This window comes from Rhincodon typus, chromosome 16, assembly GCF_021869965.1.
Source record: "Rhincodon typus isolate 14 chromosome 16, sRhiTyp1.1, whole genome shotgun sequence".
In the NCBI taxonomy this organism is placed as follows: Eukaryota; Metazoa; Chordata; class Chondrichthyes; order Orectolobiformes; family Rhincodontidae; genus Rhincodon; species Rhincodon typus.
Window position 1 is genome coordinate 27613832 of NC_063347.1, and position 20105 is coordinate 27633936.

At 40.0% G+C, this 20105-nt stretch overlaps 1 protein-coding gene across 1 annotated transcript in view; it reads left to right on the forward strand.

Moving 5' to 3' along the window:
• The window catches only part of cacna2d3a (calcium channel, voltage-dependent, alpha 2/delta subunit 3a), a 791006-nt gene that overhangs the window by 666586 nt on the left and 104315 nt on the right, over window positions 1–20105 (forward strand). The window contains exons 27-29 of the mRNA XM_048606724.1: window positions 604–665; window positions 3894–3938; window positions 4309–4371. Coding sequence (XP_048462681.1) covers window positions 604–665; window positions 3894–3938; window positions 4309–4371 — 170 coding nt within the window. The remainder of the gene's footprint in view (window positions 1–603; window positions 666–3893; window positions 3939–4308; window positions 4372–20105) is intronic.

Sequence of the window (20105 nt, forward strand, 5' to 3'; positions counted from 1 at the left end):
CTCCTCGATCCATCTTCTATCCGCCTCTCCCTCTCTCCCTATTTATTCAGAACCCCCATCCGCTCCCCCATTTCTGAAGAAGTGTCTAGGCTCGAAATGTCAGCCTTCCTGCTCCTCTGATGTTGCTTGGCCTGCTGTGTTCATCCAGCTCTACACCTTGTTATCTCAGATTCACCAGCATCTGCAGTTCCTGCTATCTCTGGGATCATATTTTCCCCTTTTACTCACTCTCAGTCATTTTTGGAGCAAATGTATGTGTGGTCCTTGACATGAGGAAAAATTGGTAAGAGCCTTCAGAAAAGCATCTTTTGACGTTTCTAGTTTACCACGTTTATTATAATGAAGACCTGTACAAATTTTATTCAGTCCTCAGGCAGTTATGGAACACAAAAGCTGTACACTAGAGAAATCATTCCAGGTTTGGAATGCTAAGAAGTTCAGGCAGTCAGAAAATATAAATATAAATTTATTATTATATTTTTGTTCTAAGTATACCTTTGAAATTTGAACAATGTACTTCTATTCCTGACAGATGTATTCATGAATGTATTATTATTTTTGTTAAATCGGCTAATTTAGCTTTATTCTTCTGTTTTTTAACAGCTGTAGGTATTCAGATGAAATTGGAGTTTTTCCAGAAGAAATTCTGGACTGCAAGCCGACAGGTCAGCTATTTATTATATCAGCATTGTGTTCCCAATTTTGCTGCAATCAATTTTTATTAGTTTTCAAATAAATTTTTAATTTTATAATCTTTGTATATCATCTGTTTATTAAGAACAGGCTACATTTGTTGCACTTTTTTTATAATAAAGACTTTGTAATTTTCAGTAAATTCTGTGTGACATAGTACTTTAAATCAAGCTATTCAAATTAACCTGTACGTGTGCATCATGCCATGTGACCTAACACGCATATAATAATTTTATTTTAAAGAATATGTAACATATGTTCTCAAAAGAAAACACAAATGTAATGCTGTGAGAACTGAAACAGTTGAATTTGCACAATAAATTGAATAGAGCATACATTAGCATATTATGTACTAAATTGCTTGGATTTTGCAGTCAGTAATAAAATTATAGCCGTAGCCATAAACTTCAATAGAGCTGCTTACAAAGGTCAAACAATATCTGCTGCATGGATTTCACCTTGCCTGTTGTTAATTTTGTTTCGGCGTCCAATCAATTGAATCTCCAGTATCCAGCAATCGTGATTTCTTCAAGCAAGCTAAACAACCAATCATACTGAAGAACTCTCAGAGAGACCAAATATTTTGCAGACAGTTAAACATTATGCTGGATTTTGTGGTCAGTGGCATAAAATGCCTTTGACTTCAAAAATAACCTCCTACAAGGTATAGCAATCTCTGTTGCATTAATTGACCTTTTCCCAATGGCAACTTTATTTCTGATAGTAAGTTGAGAAAATCTCCAGGTACCCAGTAACAGTGATGTCAAGAATCAAGGTAAGCAGGCCAATAACATTGAAGGATTCTCACAGATAGAAAACCAGAAGGTGAGAAGCACTGATCATCCTTCACTTTAAAATTTAACTATTCTGATATCAAACTAAATGAATATGATTGGATGAAGACAGAATCAAAAATATTTTAAAAACTTTTAAAATGTTAAAAATACCTGGAACTTTACCACAATGCAGACATTTGACATTTCAGAAATATTAAATTTGCTTCCCAGGGTCAATGAGGATGTTTCCAATAATTGCGATTATAGATATATTAGCTTGCCAGATGCACTTTATTCAACAGGATATAACTTTTTAAAGACTTTTTAAAGTGTAACTAACAGTATGAGCATTGATTCACTGATCAATTAACCTCAACAGGGCAACCTCTGAAAGATCATAGAATTACTGACAGTAACCTCAGAACTTCTACACTATATGTAAATAATGGCTAGAATCATTGGTGCATAGAGGAAACAGCTCCAAATGCTTGCAGATGTGCTCCATATAACCTCTCTACCTCTTTACAAATGAATCTGAAAAGTCAATGATGGTGTTCCAACCTCCCAACTTGAAACTGCCTCTGAGGTATTGTGACACTCTTGATGTGTAGGGTGCTAGGTTTCCATTCATAACATTACAGTATCAGAATAAGGGAGACTAATTGCCATTTTTAAATACCTTATCTGTCTTAGTATCACTGCCAAGTGATTAACCATTGCTGCTAAAAGCTCACCTCTGGAAAACTGTAAAAAGGCAGGAACATGTCAGCATGTCAGTTTGTGCACTGCATTCCAAATTTCTATACCTCCAAAGTAGCCTCTGCAGGACTGGGGAAAACTCTTCCCTTAGTCTGTCATGTACTCATTTTTAAAGTTTTTTTTTCAATGAAATATGAATACTCAACATATGAAGAAAGTGAATGAAAGTTGAATTATTTATTTTGTATTAAAAAATATGTAGATAGATTGGGCTGAAAGAAAATAAAATTCTGTATTTTTAGAACAGAGTAGCTACGTTAGAAAGGCAGGGAATCAAAAGAAATAGAAGGAATAAAAGGAGATACCAGGGCACATTGAATTAAATAATTGAAACATTTTTATTTTTATTTAATTTTTTTTTATTTTAGTTTAGTTTAATATTATTTAATACTACATGCCTAACAGAGTGATTAACAGAGGAACACATGTTAGGGAGTTCCCAGGTTCAACTCCAACTCTGAGGACAATGGTAGAACTTATACAATTGGATACAGACCTGAACCCCTTTCCCGATTTATATGGAGCAACACCATCACCACTCCACCTTTCTTACAGTAAATATCTGTGTCCATCAATATGAAATCCAACTGTAAGATAGAAATATGTTGCTGACAATCTCTGTTGAGCCTCCAGCATAAATTATGCCCACTTGAAAACATACCAGAGACCGTCTGGTTACCTAGTGAGAGAGGAAAGAGGAAGCTAGGAAGAAGACATGAAATGTATGTCTATATTATTCCAATGAAGCTGTTCCTGACATTTGAGTAGTTTTATTACTGAAATATTAGTCATTTTGTCAGTATGAAAATGCATGAACCAGAGCGTTGCAGAACCATCTGGTCCAAAGTGGTAATCATTTTCCTGGACTTGGCAGCAGTCTATGGGTTACGTCTGGCATTTTTTAAATGGAACATATAAACCCGTTAATAAAAGTGTCAGGACAACAATTCAAGTCTGTATTGTTGGAATTGTACAGGGAATGAAGGTATAAGTAAATGCTTCCTGATAGCAGAAAATATGCTGCATAGGAACTCATTCTGTACTCAACACTTCTTTGTTACATTACTGAAAGACATGCATTTGCGTTTTACCTTAACAATCTCCGTAGTATGTCAAAACCCTTCACATGTTGTGAATTAGCTTGAAATGGAAAAACATTAATGTTAAAAAGTAAAATTAAACTACCTTTGTATTTTAGAAAAATGTATGCAAAGTGGCCTGATACAATAGACTGTAAACTAAAGCCAAGATTGCTGAGATTTTGTGAGGCTGTCAGATGGGAACAGCAATACTTATTAAGTTCTTCTTAGTTATTTGGCCTTAACGAATTCTAGCAAGTTTAATTTTAAGGTGGAACCATCTACAACAACCCCATTCATACAGTACTGACACTGGGCTCAGCACAACACGAAATTACCTCAATTCTAAGCAAATGGCTTTGACTTGAAAAATTGGGCTGGATTTTGTGGGACAACCCCCCCACCAACTAGAACTTTGGGTGAGCCCAACTCCAATCTTAACAGCTGTCCCACCCACACACACCCCCATTAATAATGTAATTACTTGCATAATTAATAAGGTATGTAACATTTGGCATTTAATTTTTGGGGAATTTTGCAGATATGTCTTTGTTCTCCGTGTTTACATTATTACGATCTCTTACAGTGTGCGTCTCTTGATGGAAAGTGCACAATAAACTGTGACGATGAGGTTAGTATCTTTAATGGCTTTGTTAACCTATACTTAAAACATATGGGCCTAGAAATCGGATTATACAGTACCAATCTTACTGGTTTTTAGTACAGCAGTGTTTTCCTAATGAGATCCGCACACCAATTTATCATGGACCTGCAGATTGAATGTGTGCAGCATATGTTTAATTTGGCTCATCACAGACGAGATACAATTTCTAAGTTGTGGACTTCCAGCACTTTTTGTGTGAATTACATTATATATGTGTTATCTTTGAAAGTATCACATCTTTATACTATATATATAAATTAAGTGACAAATTGTATTGCAACATTTTGATAATTTTCCAACTATTTTTCTTAATTATTTGAATATTTTATATTTTCAGATAATAAATTGTTACCTCATAGATAACAATGGATTTATTTTGGTTTCTGAAAATTATGATGAGGTAAGTCTCCACCAAAGAATACTAGTTACACAGAGTGAAGGTTTGAGTTGAAGCAACTTCATGAAGAATTCTGCATATTAATCTGATATTTAAAATTAATTTAAATTAACTAGGAGCAGGTGGTCTGGTGAGGCACTGGAAAAGTCTCAAATTCAACAATGTCATTAGTTTGAGGGTGGCCTATTTTAAATCTAGGATTTTGTTTGCATCCTGCTGACCAACCACTCATTGAAAATGGGTGAAGAGGGCAGCGGGTTGGCTTCAAGCAACTCAAAATCATGCAAACTGATTACAGGCGTCTTTCTCAGTTGTCTGTTAAAATGCTATTAGGATCCTTAATATAATTCAATCAGCATGTTCCTGAGGTTGCAGCCTGGGTCAGACAGACATTTTGGCCATCAAACAAAAAGCTAAGGTAACATGGCAACAATTGTGGATTTAAAAAAAATTACCAGCATTGCTATTCTATTCCTATTTGGCATTTTGTGTTAAGAACATAAGAATTAGGAGTAGGAGTAAGCATTTCAGGCTCCTGTGTTTGCTCAGCAATTGAATACAATCATGGCTGATCTCAGCAGGGCCTTGGCTCCATTTTCCCACCTTCTCTCCATACCTCTTCAATCCATTATGGATTAAAAATCTGTCTATCTCCTCCTAAAATTTACACAGTGGCCCACTGTCCACCAGTCATAGAGTCATACAGCATGGAAACAGACCCTTCAGTTCAACTCGTCTATGCCGACAAAGTTTCCTAAACTAAACAAGTCCCATTTGCCTGCATTTGGCCCTTATCCCTTTAAATCTTTCCCATTCATATACCTGCCCAAATGTCTTTTAAATGTTGTAACTGTACCTGCATCTATCACTTCCTCAGGCAATTCATTCCACACACGAACCACCCTCTGTGTGAAAACGTTCCCGCTCTAATCCCTTTCAAATCTTTCTCCTCTCACTTTAAAAATATGCCCCCTAGTTTTGAACTCTCCCACCCTAGGGAAAGGACCTTGGCTATTCACCTTATCTATGCCCCTCATGATTTTACAAACCTCTATAAGTTCACCCCTTAACATCCTATGCTCGAGTGAAAGAAGTCCCAACCTATCCAGCCTTTCCTTAAAAGTCAAACCCACCAGTCCCAGCAATGTCCTGGTAAATCTTTCCTGAAACCTCTCCAATTTAATAATATCCTTCCTATAACAGGGTGACTAGAACTGTACACAGTACCCCAAAACTGGCCTCACCAACATTTTGTACAACTGCAACATGACATCCCAACTCCTATACTCAATGGTCTGACCAATGAAGGCAAGCGTGCTAAACGCCTTCTTAACCACCCTGTCATACTTTGACACAACATTCAAAGAGCTATGTACCTGAACCCCTAGGTCTCTCTATTTGACAACATCACCCAGAGCCCTACCATTAACTGGATAAGTCCTGCCCTTTTTTGTTTTACCAAAATGCAATACCTCGTATTTATCCAAATTAAACTCCACCTACCACTCCTCAGCCCGTTGGCCCAAATGATCAAGATCCCTTTGTAGTTCTCCATTTCTGCTTATGAACAGCTAAAAATACTGTTTGTATATGAGGATGAGATGAAGTTTACTAATCAATTCATAAAATATAATGATAAATAATTTACCCTTTTCTTTATAAGGTGCACCAAGTTAATTATCTGTGTAACTATGATAAATAATATAATCTTGTTTATAATTTAAACAATGTTGACATATAAATCGAGTCATTTTGTAATCAAATTCAAGTTTGTTACCAAATCAAAGCAACAAAAAACAAAATGTTTATCTGCATTTGAAACATTAAATGACTCAGAACAAACTCAGAGTATGCTGAAATTTGCAAATCAGCAAATTTCCTCTTAGCCGTTAAAATTGTGGTTTTAATCTACTGTGATTTCTTATGCAATTATAATCTAATGTTGAACTTTCAGTGCACAGACATCTTCGTGAGTGAAGTAACAGACTGTGACAGTTGTTCAGATGTTTCCAATACAAAATTATTAAACAATATATGCAGTTCACATTCCTAATTATAATTTCCAAATGTCTTGTCATTTTGTATCTAAGTTGTTAAAGTAATGACATTGGTTTAGGCAAGATTCATCCAGTCCTGCATTAACCCTATAATACCATCACTAATGAGTATTTTTATCTAAGTTTATGACAAGAAGCTGATTGAATAGTGAATGAGTGATGAGGAATTTGTTTTATCTTCCATGCCATATAACAAACTAGGGATATTTCTACTTACAGTTGTAGCTCTTCGATGTAAATTGGATTAAAAGAAATATTTTGTATTAAAGTGAAAGCAGTTGGATAGATTTGCCCAGTCATTGCTGCACCTCCTGACACACATATACAACCTGAACCTTTGCTGGTCCAGCTCCCCAACCTCTATCATCCATCCCATATTCACTCAGTCATCTCTCCCACAAACCTCCTTCCTTCTTTCCAAGGCCAGTTAGGCAGCTTGGTATTGCAGTGGCCTGAAGGATATCTCTCAAAATGGACTAAGCATCATGAGTGGGATGGCTAGGAGGCCCGGAGCACATTCCCCTCCAGATTGGGAAAAAAATTAACCCCATTATTTCTCACACCTAATTGAATCCTCAGTGCCTCCTGCTATGTTTTCTAATCTGTAGGACCCACCGTACCTGCTTTTGATCCCCATATAATCCCACTCTTGCTGCTCCCCTATTTGCTAATCTGCCTTTAGCCTTGTGCCACTGAACTTTGCCACTCACTTTCTTCTTTGAGGTGCACATTTGCTTATCGTTTTGCTGAAGAAAATGTAGCACCTTTCAGAATATCACAAGGAATTTGCAGCCAAGAACTATTTATTTGATCAAAGTCTGTGTTGTAACATAGGAACCACAAGCAACAATTTGTGTACAGCAAAGACTTCACATACAGTAATGCTATATGATCATTTTAAGTTTTGTAAGGGATAAATTTTAGCCAGTGACCATGTGCAGTCCCTGGCCCATTAAGGAATTGCTTGACTCTCCTTTATCGATTCCAGCCTTTCTGTTTTCCTACTTCTGATTGCTGACTAGTACCCCTTGACTTTCACCTACCTAATCTGGTGTTGCTGGATTTTTTGGGCATTTTCAGTCTTCCTCACATTCACACTGGAACAAAAGAAGAATGAGGATTCAGAAGTAAATATTAGAAAGAAAGTTCTAATGGAAGTATAATGCGAATGAAGGATACCACTGTGCATGATTTGTAATATTTTGTTTAATTTTTCAAAATTATGGTAAATATTTTTCTCAGTCAGTGACTCTGTGGAAGATTGTTTAATTTTTGAAGTGTCTTAGGTGATACTGCAGGCAAATTCAACATAAGAACTGTAATATATGTGTATAACATTAGCATGTGAAAGAATGGATTTAATTACATACAGCATCTGTTTCCACATGGAAACACAGACTTTTGAACCAAAATTTAAAACTTTTTTAATTCAAACCTGCTGTTGATTTTTTTATAGACACTCCTAAAAATTGAAGAATAAACATTACATTAAATGCAGAAAGCTCAAAATATTTGACATTGTTGAATAGTTAGATGATTCTTCAATATGTGCTCGCTTCCTGTTACCCAACCGCCAACAACAATCCCAGATAAAATTCAAAACAGAGAAGGGATTTTGACCGTGAATAAACTGAACTGCAAATTTCCGGTTGAATACAAAGGAGACAAAATTAGTATTTTCCGTCAATGTTAGAAGAAGCGAAATTGATCTTTATGCAAATACCCCTCATGAAGAGCAAATCCATCTGTTTCCTACTTCCAACAAATGTTGTGTCTTGATTTGGAGATTGTGTAATCAGATTTCCTAATGAAATAGTATCCTGTAAACAGGTTTCACATTTAATGAAGAAAACAGCACTTCAAATAAAACTAAAACAGCCTTTGTTTTTATTTCAATACTTATCAAGTTTCTTGGGTACTTTCCACAGCATTTTTTATATAATGTTGCTGAAGCATATCCAATATATACAGAGATAACAAGGTGTAGAGCTGGATGAACACAGCAGGCCAAGCAGCCTCAGAGGAGCAGGAAGGCTGACGTTTCGGGCCTAGACCCTTCTCCACCAAAAAAACCCCACCGAACTTATCTCCACCAAAAAAAAACCCGCACCGCCCGCATCTATCTCCTTCCCAAAATCCACAAACCTGACTACCCTGGTCGACCCATTGTCTCCACCTGCTCCTGCCCCACCAAACTTATCTCCACCAAAAAAAACCCAGCTCATCACCAATATATACAGTATTGATTATAAATCTTTCATTATTTTGATCAAATTGCAATGTATTAGACATTATTCTGAACAGCTTGTGTTCATTCGTATGGCTGACAGGATTGAATGGTTGAAATAAAAGTTTAATTATTGGCACAATATAGAGCAAACCCAGCATTATGACTTAGCAATTTGATCATCTCTCAACTCATCAAAGAACGTGATTTCCATTTGATCATAAGTGTAATTCCACTCAGGAGAATGGAAATTATTTAAAGAAATGCCTGAACTCCTTGAATTCACTTCAGTCTTAATCTTTTATGTTCAAAAAAGGTGTGGTTTAACATAATTAAATATCCAATGTGCTTTAATTGATTAAAAAAATGCATTAACCTATTTGAAGGGATTTTGCAAAGCAACAAGTTTGGTAAATTTATTTTAAAAAATGCACGTATAGCATTTTGTTATCTTCATGTGAACACATGGAAAAGTGATGTCAAGCACTTACTTAAATCAATACACCATTACCTTATAAAAGGTGGTGGGGCCAGGGTGGTGTTTGAGGGGGAAGAGAAATTTAAGTTCACTTTTACTTCCAGAGCAAAGCAGACAGGACTGGCTTTAAAATGATAGTGTTCAACCTATTGTTGCTTTTCCATCCTATTTATATGTTCTTGCTGTTGGACAACTGAGATTCCAATCAACTCAACCAGAAGCCTCATGAATTTAGGGTCTAACTATCTAAAATAGAGCCCCAAAGTCGACCACTGAGAAAAGCATTTGTTGTGGATGTTCCATTCAATGGAGATTGTCAGCCAAGCAGCAGCAGAACCCCTCAAAAGCTCTGTCACTAATTAACAAACTTGTAGAGGGTTGTTAAGGAGCCAGTTATAAGCTGCTTTAACTCTAAACGCTGCATTTTACCAGAAATTGGCTGTGTCAATTTTGGCAAGTTTAATGAAGGTTTCTCTCTGCAAGGCCTAGCAAGTTTTCTCATGCTATCTTTCCAAACTCACCTCATTGCCTTAGCCCCACACCCCAATTGTGCCCCACTCACTGTGTTCTCCCATTTGTCGTAGGCAAAAATACTCACCACTGCCGGGATAGCCTGCACTCCATGCGCTCGCACCATCTTCAAAGCCCAGCCACGCACCCCAGTCAAGCACTGGTGGGCTGGACTGCCCTTCACCATGCATGCAGTGAGACGACAATCTGTTGTATCTGTTCCTCTTCCATTTCTCTGTGCCCTTTTTGTGCTGCAGCTACGGTGACAATAACATTTGCCATGACTGGATCCATTGATCATGCTTGCAGTGAAGCCATGTGGGGAACGTAAGAAAAGCAAGTTATGCTGAGTAACGTGGGCAGTCAGCTTTCACGTCACACAGTGGGAAATAGAGCACCCTGACATGGATACTTGATATAGGAACCTTATTCCAATGATTGTGGCAGACGTCATGTCAAGTGAGAACAGTGGGAGGTTGTAAGTGCTGTATGGATAACTGGTATCCTTTCCTCTCATACTCACACTACCCAGGAATGACATCACATTAACCAGCATCCGATAAGATGGCTTTGAAATAAGGTTTCTGAACCCAGAACTCGTCCACTCAGCCCACTTTTCTTTTTGCTTCTTTTCTTTTTTTTCTCTCTCTTTTTGTTTTCTTTCCCTTTTAGTTTACTTACTGCATGTTGAATAGCTTGGTTATAGTGACAGCATTGGCAGCAGCGAATGAGCCCAGCATGGACTGGTGGCAGTCGGCAAGTGGGCCCAGCGTGGACTCATGGCGGTGGTGTTGGAGACATGTTTGGGTTGCTGGCAGGTTCTGCATAGACAAAACAGTCCTAGTGCTGACTCATGGCTGCTGAGGCAGAGGCAGGTTTGTGTTCCTGGTAGAGTCTGCATCCAGCGCAGATTTATGGAGTGGAGGCAAGTTTGGATCCTGTCCAAGATCCAATGGCATTGGCAGTGGCTGCATCAGCGAAGTGGCCCGAAGCAGACTCATGGCAGCGGCAGAATCAAGTTTGGGCTGATGCAACACCCGATAGCATTGGTGGTACCTGCACTGGCGAGGTCCAACGAGGACTTACAGTGACGAGGGTGTCAGTGGGGGTGACATGGTGCCAAAGAATGGCAACTTTTGTTCCAACAGCAGCATGCCTGGCCACTGGGCCCATGGCCCATGGTGGAGCAAGAAGGACTGTAAAGTCACAGATCACAGAATCCCTACGGTGTGGAAACAGGCCCTTCAACCCAACAAATCCACACTGACCCTCAGAGCATCCCACCCAGATCCATACCCTATAATCCACCTAATCTACATATTCCTGAACACTATGGGCAATTTAGCATGGCCAATCCACCTAGCCTGCACATCTTTGGACTGTGGGAGGAACCAGAGCACCTGGAGGAAACCCATGCAGACATGGGGAGAATGTGCAAACTCCACACAGACAGTCACCCAAGGGTGGAATTGAACCCAGGCCCCTAGTGCTGTGAGGCAGCAGTGCTAACCACTGAACCATCGTGCCACCTCTTGAACACTTTTTCTTTATTTATTTATTTTTCTGCCTTTATATTCTATTTTTTGGTTTTTTTGTGTTTTAAGATGGTGCCAGAGAGTAGCGACACTATACAACACTTTTCACTGTATTTTGTAACAAAATACATATGACAATAAATAAAATCAGATCATTGCATATTAGAGCATGTCATCGAATGTAAGTTGAGAGGAAATCCGCTCCATGCGCCTGTACAGTCTAGGAGATCTTACTGTATCTTAGTGCTTTGTGTCCCTCAGGTCACAAGTGGCCCTGTGACCACTTTTAAGGTCTGCAAAAAACAACTGTCCTCAATCTGCAAAGACTAATGTCACGGTCAAGATTGCTTGTGAGCAGAATTTGTACCCTGCACAATTGTGTAATGCATGCATTTCACATCCAAGATGCTAGGATTAAAGTTAACTTCACCCTGTACTTTGGAAGAGTCTGATTAATTCATTAGCCCCTTGAGAGGCCTTACATCACTCACAAGTAGAATCCACATGATCAGACCGAAAGAAACACGCATCCTACCCATTCTGGATGTGGCCTCAGTCACTTTCCATTTGTAGTGCACATTTACGAGTTCTATGGGTATTGAAGGTAACACAGGTCGCACTTTGTACAGTAAATCTTGGGCTCAATCTGACAATCTATACCTCTGTGTTCCCTTCTACCTGCTATTCTCTTTCAAGCACGACATTAGTGAGCCTTACATGTTCCCACACACCCCTCTGACATATGACTTCATCACTCAATGTTACCCCTGATGCCAACTGTCCATGATGCCCTGTCCACCCATCAGGGCTAGAGTGGTTGTGACAGTTGATAACCCCCATTCTACAGTATCTCAGATCCTCCAATGCACAAGTGTCTCCTTGCACTTATATGTTAAATTTTCCCCTCCCTGAATTAGTGCATCACAGCATGCTGCCTCCAATCCTCATAATTGACTCTCTGCACTTCCGTACTACAGTGTTGGCTCCTGTTAATCCCTGTTTGACTTCTATTAAGCTAACCCTCAAGACTGACCATGGCCCACCCCCTACTCCACCAACCAACTTCACTGGACAGCCACAACTGATGTACTAATGGCCCCTAACTAATCTTTGTGCAACTCCCTGACTGGCTTATTGTGGATCTCTGTATTGGACCTAAAGAACTGACCATGGCCCACTCCTAGACTATTGTGAGACAGTCCTGCTGACTCTGACTGTCCCAAGCAGCTGACTAACTGCGTCCAAGCCCCTGGACTGATCACAGATGATACCCTTGATTGACTGTGCCCCTGACTGAAGGGTGTCTCCCTTGACTGAGGACTACGCTCCTTAAACTTGGTTCATGGCCATTTGATTGATGCACATGCAATGTGTTTGCCGTGTAACCTGCTGGAACATGGTTCAGGTGTGAAATTGATGTAACATGATGCCGTACAACAACATGTCCACCATTTTGCCTGATGACTGCTGGCAAAAATGACAAGCTGCCTGGCTTTGGGATCTATGATAAAAAGCAAGTCAAGACAGAAGACCATGATTGATTGATTGTTTGTTTAATTGATTGTTACTTGTATTTGTTACAAATACAGTGAAAAGTGTTGTATAATGCCACTGCTCTCTGGTGCCATTTTAAAATACAGAAATAAACCGGGCATTGAGTAAAACGGTAGAAAAATAAAGAAATGAAGTTAAAACGTGGGGCTGAGAGGTCAAAGTGAAAAAAGACAAAGCAAAGCAGAGGTACTCTAAGCATCCATATAGGAGCAAAGCAAGTGAGCAGTAAAAAAGCAAAGGAGGATTCCTGAGATTCACCCTTGTTGGGTCTATGGGTGCCTCTCCCTGCACAAAGTGTCCTTGCTGTTGCACTCAAATGAAAGGTTCCAGAGTGCAGCGTGGAGATGCAGAAGCATCTTGCAAGTGGAATAGAGATGTGTCATGAGAATTCGTTGAGGCTGGTACATGTCAGATGCTAGCATTCATTGATGGGAGCATTGTTGTGCTCACTGCCCATGAAGTGTGCCCCGACGTGTTAATGACTAGGCTCCATGTTGAAGGCCTGAACATTCTAGCAGTAAGCTGAAGTCATCAGCTATCTACTCTGTCTTTCATCTTGAGAATTGTCGCCATCTAGTTTTTACCCAGTCTGCAGGAAAATGAGAAACTACGTATATTAATGAGGTGATATTATTTAATAATGAGACATTATTACACACTAATTCATAGGAATATAGGAACAGGAGTAGGCCATTCAGCTCCTCGAACCTGTTCAATGAGATCTTGCCTTTGGCCAATATCAAAGAACAAAGAACAAAGAAAATTACAGCACAGGAACAGGCCCTTCGGCCCTCCAAGCCTGCGCGGATCCAGATCCTCTATCTAAACCTGTCGCCTATTTTCCAAGGATCTGTATCCCTCTGCTCCCTGCCCATTCATGTATCTGTCTAGATACATCTTAAATGACGCTGTTGTGCCCGCCTCTACCACCTCCGCTGGCAACGCATTCCAGGCACCCACCACCCTCTGCGTAAAGAACTTTCCATGCATATCTCCCTTAAACTTTTCCCCTCTCACCTTGAAATCGTGCCCCCTATTAACTGAATCCCCCACTCTGGGGAAAAAGCTTCCTGCTATCCACCCTGTCTATACCTCTCATGATTTTATAGACCTCAATCAGGTCCCCCCTCAACCTCCGTCTTTCTAATGTAAATAATGCTAATCTACTCAACCTCTCTTCATAGCTAGCGCCCTCCATACCAGGCAACCTCCAGGTGAACCTCCTCTGCACCCTCTCCAAAGCATCCACATCCTTTTGGTAATGTGGCAACCAGAACTGTATGCAGTCTACCTTTCCTTAACAAAAATTTATCTATCTCAGATTTTAAATTAACAACTGGCCCTGCATTCACCGCCTTTGTGTGCAAATAGTCCTTCAGATGCTTTAGCAAGAAACTTGTCACTGCCAATCTCAAGCGATTTTCCCAACTTCCTCACCAGTGCCTATTTGTTCAGCACCAAGAAAGATTCAACCCTGAACTTTGAAATTTCTGGTTATTAACTGTGAGTAATTCCCAAGGACCACCAGGGTGAGTGAGTAACAAAAGCTACTTCAGTGAAATTGACAATGTGGGAATGTTTTGATCAATTGCACTGAAGGATCCCAGCCATATTGTGAGACTGCCTTTAAGAGCACTTCATCTCAAAGAGAGTGCTGTCATTTTGTGACAGGTGTTTGCCAACTTGAAAGGCACTTCAGCTAGTCAATACTTCACTGAACTTCAGCTGCACTTCACCAGTGTCGTGAGAACAGCTTTGCCTTCCACCCTGATTGTGGGGCAAGAACAGAGGTCATAACATTAAGCCAGAGGTGTCATCTCCCCACTTGCATATCCTGCCAAAGGGCAGAGGCGATGGAGATTGAGATCCAGCTGGAAAGAGGTGAGCCTCCTATGAACAGATGCTTTTGACATGTTGAGCACCATTGCCTCAGGAAGATTAATATCTCAAGGCAGGCTGCTACTGATATCTGGAACTCTTGGAATAAGACTTCCTTTCCAGTTGAGCAAGTGAGCATGAATTACCAATTACTGTCAACACTGGAGGGCCTTTATGATGGGTCTCTGCCTCTCCCCAATTTGTGTGCTGTTTAGCCCTGGAAGGAAAGAGAGCAGAAAGGTTCCCACATTGTCAATTTCACTGAAGTAGCTTTTGCTACTCACTCACCCTGGTGGTCCTGGTGAGTTACTCACAGTTAATTACCAGAAATTCCAAGGTTTAGGGTTGAATCTTTCCAGGCGCTGAACAAATGGGCACTAGTGAGAAAGTGATCATAATGGCTTGTGTGGAAAGGAGGAAAGGGCACCATTGTGAAACATGATTGCAAGAGGACAATAGGTTCAGGGTGTTTGTGAACGTTGGGCTGCTCAGTTGGAAATGTGAGGTATATGTAAGAATGAGTGGAGCTGCAAAGTGCGTTGACCTGGAGTGTGCTGCACAGCAGCCAGTTGGGGGAATCAAAGTGTGGCCGTTAGCACCTGAAAATGCAATACTACTCATTTGTCCTGCACTTGAGGTCCCAGACCATTTTGGTGCATTGTCTCCAATTGGAAGGACCACCCTTCTGTGGCTGACTTCCAAATGCTGATAAGCTTTACTTGCCCACGCCATGGCTCCTTTAATTATAAATTATTATTTTAACAAAATGGATGCAAGATTGCAACTACACTCCCTGAAAGGTCGGGGACCTCAAGGTGGAATTACTGTTGATTTACCCTAATTAATTGCAACTAATGGGCACATCTGGAGTCAGCTTCCAGATCTGAAAATAAGTTTACTGTTCTGGTAGGATCTAAGATAGTAAGATTCTACTTAGAAGGGAGAAAGCTATTAAGAAAACGTTTAAACATGAGGATAAGAAGTTTATAATCGAGGTGTTAGGGAAGTGAAAGTTGACATAAATCAGCAAGCATAAACTTTAAGCATGAGTTGGAGCTTGTGTGGAACAAGATATGATCAGCTCACTGTTTAATGAGCTGAATTTATTGAAGGTGCCAGATTGGACCATGGCCAAAAGACTGTTGGAGTAGTCAAGTCTTGAAGTGGCAAAAACATTAGAAGCAACTGGGCTTGTGTAGTGATGAAGGGAGCCAATTTTACAGAGGTGTAATGAGACAGTGTTTGTGATTGTAAGGATATGAGGTTGGAAGTTCAGCTAAGAGTCATAGAGAAGACTGAAACGTGGAATATCTTGGTTCTGTTTGAAACTAGCCCAAAATGGATGAAATTGATTGGAAAGAAACTCAGTTTGTAACAAGGACTGAAGCTAATACCTAATAATGTTGAACTCTGCATTAAAGTAGAAAAGGGATGAAGATATATAAAACTTTCAAAGTTGCAAATATATTTCTAACCCTCCATTTTTTGGCAGCAGGTGACATGCCATAGAAGTATCCTGTCTTAGAGAAATATTTAAATTAGTCTCCAACAGTGAAACCACAAGCAGATTGATAATTTGCTGTTACTGGTTAGGTTTTCCAGAACTTGAATAACCCAACAGAAAAGGAAAGGTAGGAGCTGAAAATTCAGGAAGAAAGTTGCTTTTATTGAACTCAATAAATATTGAACTCTCAAAAGAACCTTCATCTTCCTTCAGCTGATCTCGGCCTCTCTCTTCTTCTGTCAAGATCAGTGACCTCTCCTCAGCCACTCCCACAAATCTCTCTTCCTTTGATTCTTGAGAAAAGTAACTAATTGCAGTCCTTCAGGTTTTACAGTGAGACCTGCAGGTAAGTGAGAGAGATGTGGGAAGCAGATTTCCTACAAAAAAAAACCCGAAAGAACTGTGGATGCTGTAAATCTGGAACAAAAACAAAGTTGCTGGAAAAGCAGCAACTTTGTTTTTGTTCCTGTTGTTGTTGTAGCAGATTTCCTATGTTTGGGGCTGGGTATCTTGTCTCCCTGCAGGTGGATCACAGTGTCCATCACCAAGGTAGGTGCAAGGGAGAAGGAGGCAGCTCCACCATCTGCTCAGACCACCTGAACAGTCTTTCCCACCCAACAGCCAGCCTGTCAACTTAACCAGACACCAGACTGGAAGTCAAAGAAGAAAAATATAATGGAGTCCTAACTTAAAATTGGACAGGACCTCTGAGTCCCTACCATTGTCCAATCTCCCTGAGCTCTCCCTCACCCTTCCCACTCATAAACATCAAGGCCAAAAGGTTTAGCCTTCCTCATAAGGTTGTGGCACATCATGACTGGTCGCTATGCAAGCAGTCTAATCAAACAGAGGAATGGAAGAGTCCAGAGATGTCGTGTATTGATAGAACTGAGTGCCATCAGTATAGCTGTGGAAGCTGACTGCTTGTCTGTAGAACAGGCTAATAGGAGACGAAGCTGATGAAGAAGAGCCAGGGCCAAGGAGGCAACAATGCAGGGAAGAAAATAAAAAGCCTCAAGGCCTACAGCTACTTAATCTTCTCACTACAAACAGCCTGAGTGCCCTAAATGGGAACTCAGCAGCATTCCATCACCCATGCTGCAGGCATCAAGGATATAAATAGCACAAAAGGCAAGCACTTAAGGCTTGCACAAGGGCAATTAATGAGTTGGATTAAACCAGTACAAACTACTGCTTTAGCATCAACACAAGTATTAAATTCAGTTCTGGGCACCATACTTTAGGAAGGATGTGAAGCTGTTGGACAGACTGCATAGAAGATTCATGAGAATGCTTTCAGAGCCGAAGAACTGGAGTTGCATAGATAGATCGAAGAAACTGAGACTGTTCTCCTTAGACAAAAGGAGTTTTAGAGAGATTTGATGGAGCTATACAAAATCATGAGGTGTCTGGACGGAGTAAATAGGGATAAATTAATCCTATTGGTAGATAGCTTGAGAGCCAGAAGACACTTGTTTAAGATAATTGACAAATGAGGCAATGGCAACACTTTTCTGTTATGCAGTGAGTGGTAGAATTTGGAATGCACTGCTTGAGGGACTGGTAGAGGCAAATTCAACCGAGGTAATCAAAAGGGAGATGGATCACTATTTGAAAAGGATTGTATGAAAGGCTGCAAGGAAAAGGTGGGGCAAGTGATACCAGCTGAAATGCTCCTGCAAAGATCCAGCAGAAAAAAAATGGATCAAGTGACCTCCATCTTTATTGTTATCATTTGTGGTGAGTTCAAGCACTGGGGCAGATCTATATCACAAAATGGTCTCCTATTCAGTATAGGAGCCTAACCTGCATATTTTAATCATCAGCTTAAGACATTCTGATGTCTTCTTTGGACCAAAGGAGAAGTCTGAGTGAGGATTAGATGTGGTATGGTGCAGGTAGCATATTTCTAGTTTTTCAGTGTACAGGCTTCCAGTCGATCGTATTCAATGTTTCTACCTCCATTGAGAGCTATTTAGTGCTGGGACAGGATGATATAATTTTTAGGTCACAGTAACATTTGCCATAATGAGTTATACTTTATAAATAATTTTTTCCAGTTTCAATATTAGCTGATGTAACTTCCTTTACGATGACTATTAATTTCCTGTCTGCGAACAAAATACTTTCTTACGATGGAAATAGGGTAATATTTTCCATTTCTGCTGTATTTTTAGTCCTGTCACAAGCAAATTGAATTTACAGCAAGTTTTTGGCATTTACTTTTAAATATTATTTATATGTAATTGCAGTAGTCTGTCCTTTAAAATGGAAGAAATTTTGGTTGGTACATGTAATTCCTGATGCAGGAATTCTGAAAAATTACTGTCTGTTCCGAAAACTGGACCATTGAAGTGCTTTTGCTAACCATTCTATTCTGGAATTTTAATCCTTCTGAGATTTACCAATGTACACTCATCTTATACTGATTACAGAAACCACTGCAGTACAAATAAGATTTCAGCAATCAAAATGGATTTTAGATATCAGGGAGAAATTGGTCTGTAACAAATGGGGAAAGCTTTACAAATATTATCCATTGTTGAAATTACCATACAAATAATATATTTTAAATTACAAACATATCGGTTTTAAAATAAATGTTAAAATTTATCTTCTGTGTGCTTCTTTTGAATGTTAAAACCAAAACAAATGATAAGGTAATGGAATAGCTGTGGTATGTCAGTTTCAGATCATGGATTATCAAAAGCTTTAGGGATTTTTTAAAAATTCATTCACGGGATGTGGGCACCATTGACTAGGCCAGCATTTATTGCCCATTAGGCAGTTAAGAGCCAACCACATTGCTGTAGGTCTGGAGGCACATGTATGCCAGACCAGGTAAGGGCAACCGTTTACTTACCTAGAGGACATCAGTAGCATAAGATTACAGTAAATGCATGCACTTTTTTTTATAATAGTTAAGTTAAAAGATATTTGGGACTGATGTTAGTTTGAAATAGGCAATGGGCTGAATTTTACCAAAAACTGGCTATGTGTCATTTTCATGGAGGATTCTCATGCTAGTTTTCTCATGCAGTTTTACACTGCTCACCCTATATGTGTACCATGTCTTTATGGCATCTGCTCATGCTAACTTGAACTCACTAACAGTAGAAATGCTCATCACTGCTAGTACCTTGAGGGATTTCCAACACCCATACCATAATTAAAATCCTGCCATGCACCAGGTCAATCACTGTCAGCCACGAACTGCCCTTCACAGTTGTTGTGTCAGAAAAATTGGCCGGAAATGGATGACTGAGGTAAGTAGACACTGTGATTCATTAACAGGGACCTGGCAGTCTTTGTGGATAGGATTATCAGAACCACCATAGAAGATCACAGCACCCAATGCTTTCAGCCTGGTTGAAATTGCCGTCCACGTCAGTGCAGTATCCACAGTTTGGAGGAATGTGTAGATGTTGTGTTGTCTCCCCAGTCACAAATGTTTTCTCCACTGCATCCCAGCATATTGCCTCTAATCCCACAAATAACTTCTCCAATGTCCCCAGGACAACTGTGGTCCCTCAGAACCTCCCTTTAACTTTGAATGATCAATCCCCCTGGACTGACGACGGCCCAAACCCCGACCTACTCGGAACAAAAGCTCCAACGGATAAATGACCAGATCCCTAACTGATCTCTGTGCAGCTCTCCAACTGACTTACTGTGAATCCCCAGAACTTGCAGGACGGATCGTGGCCCATTCCCCAGTAGTAATGATATGGACCCTCTGTTCCTGAACACCCCAAATGGGGGACTGACCATGTCTCAGCTTTGGACTAAGATCAGACGAGGTCCTTGACTTTGTGTACAACACCTCCTGACTGAAGACAATCACCATCAAGAGACAACAAGGTGCAGGGCTGGATGAACACAGCAGGCCAAGCAGCATCACAGGAGCAGAGAGGCTGGCATCCTTAGAAGAGGCTTCGCAGTGGGGTTAAAATTGAATCAGAGATAGTAGGAACTGCAGATGCTGGAGAATCCG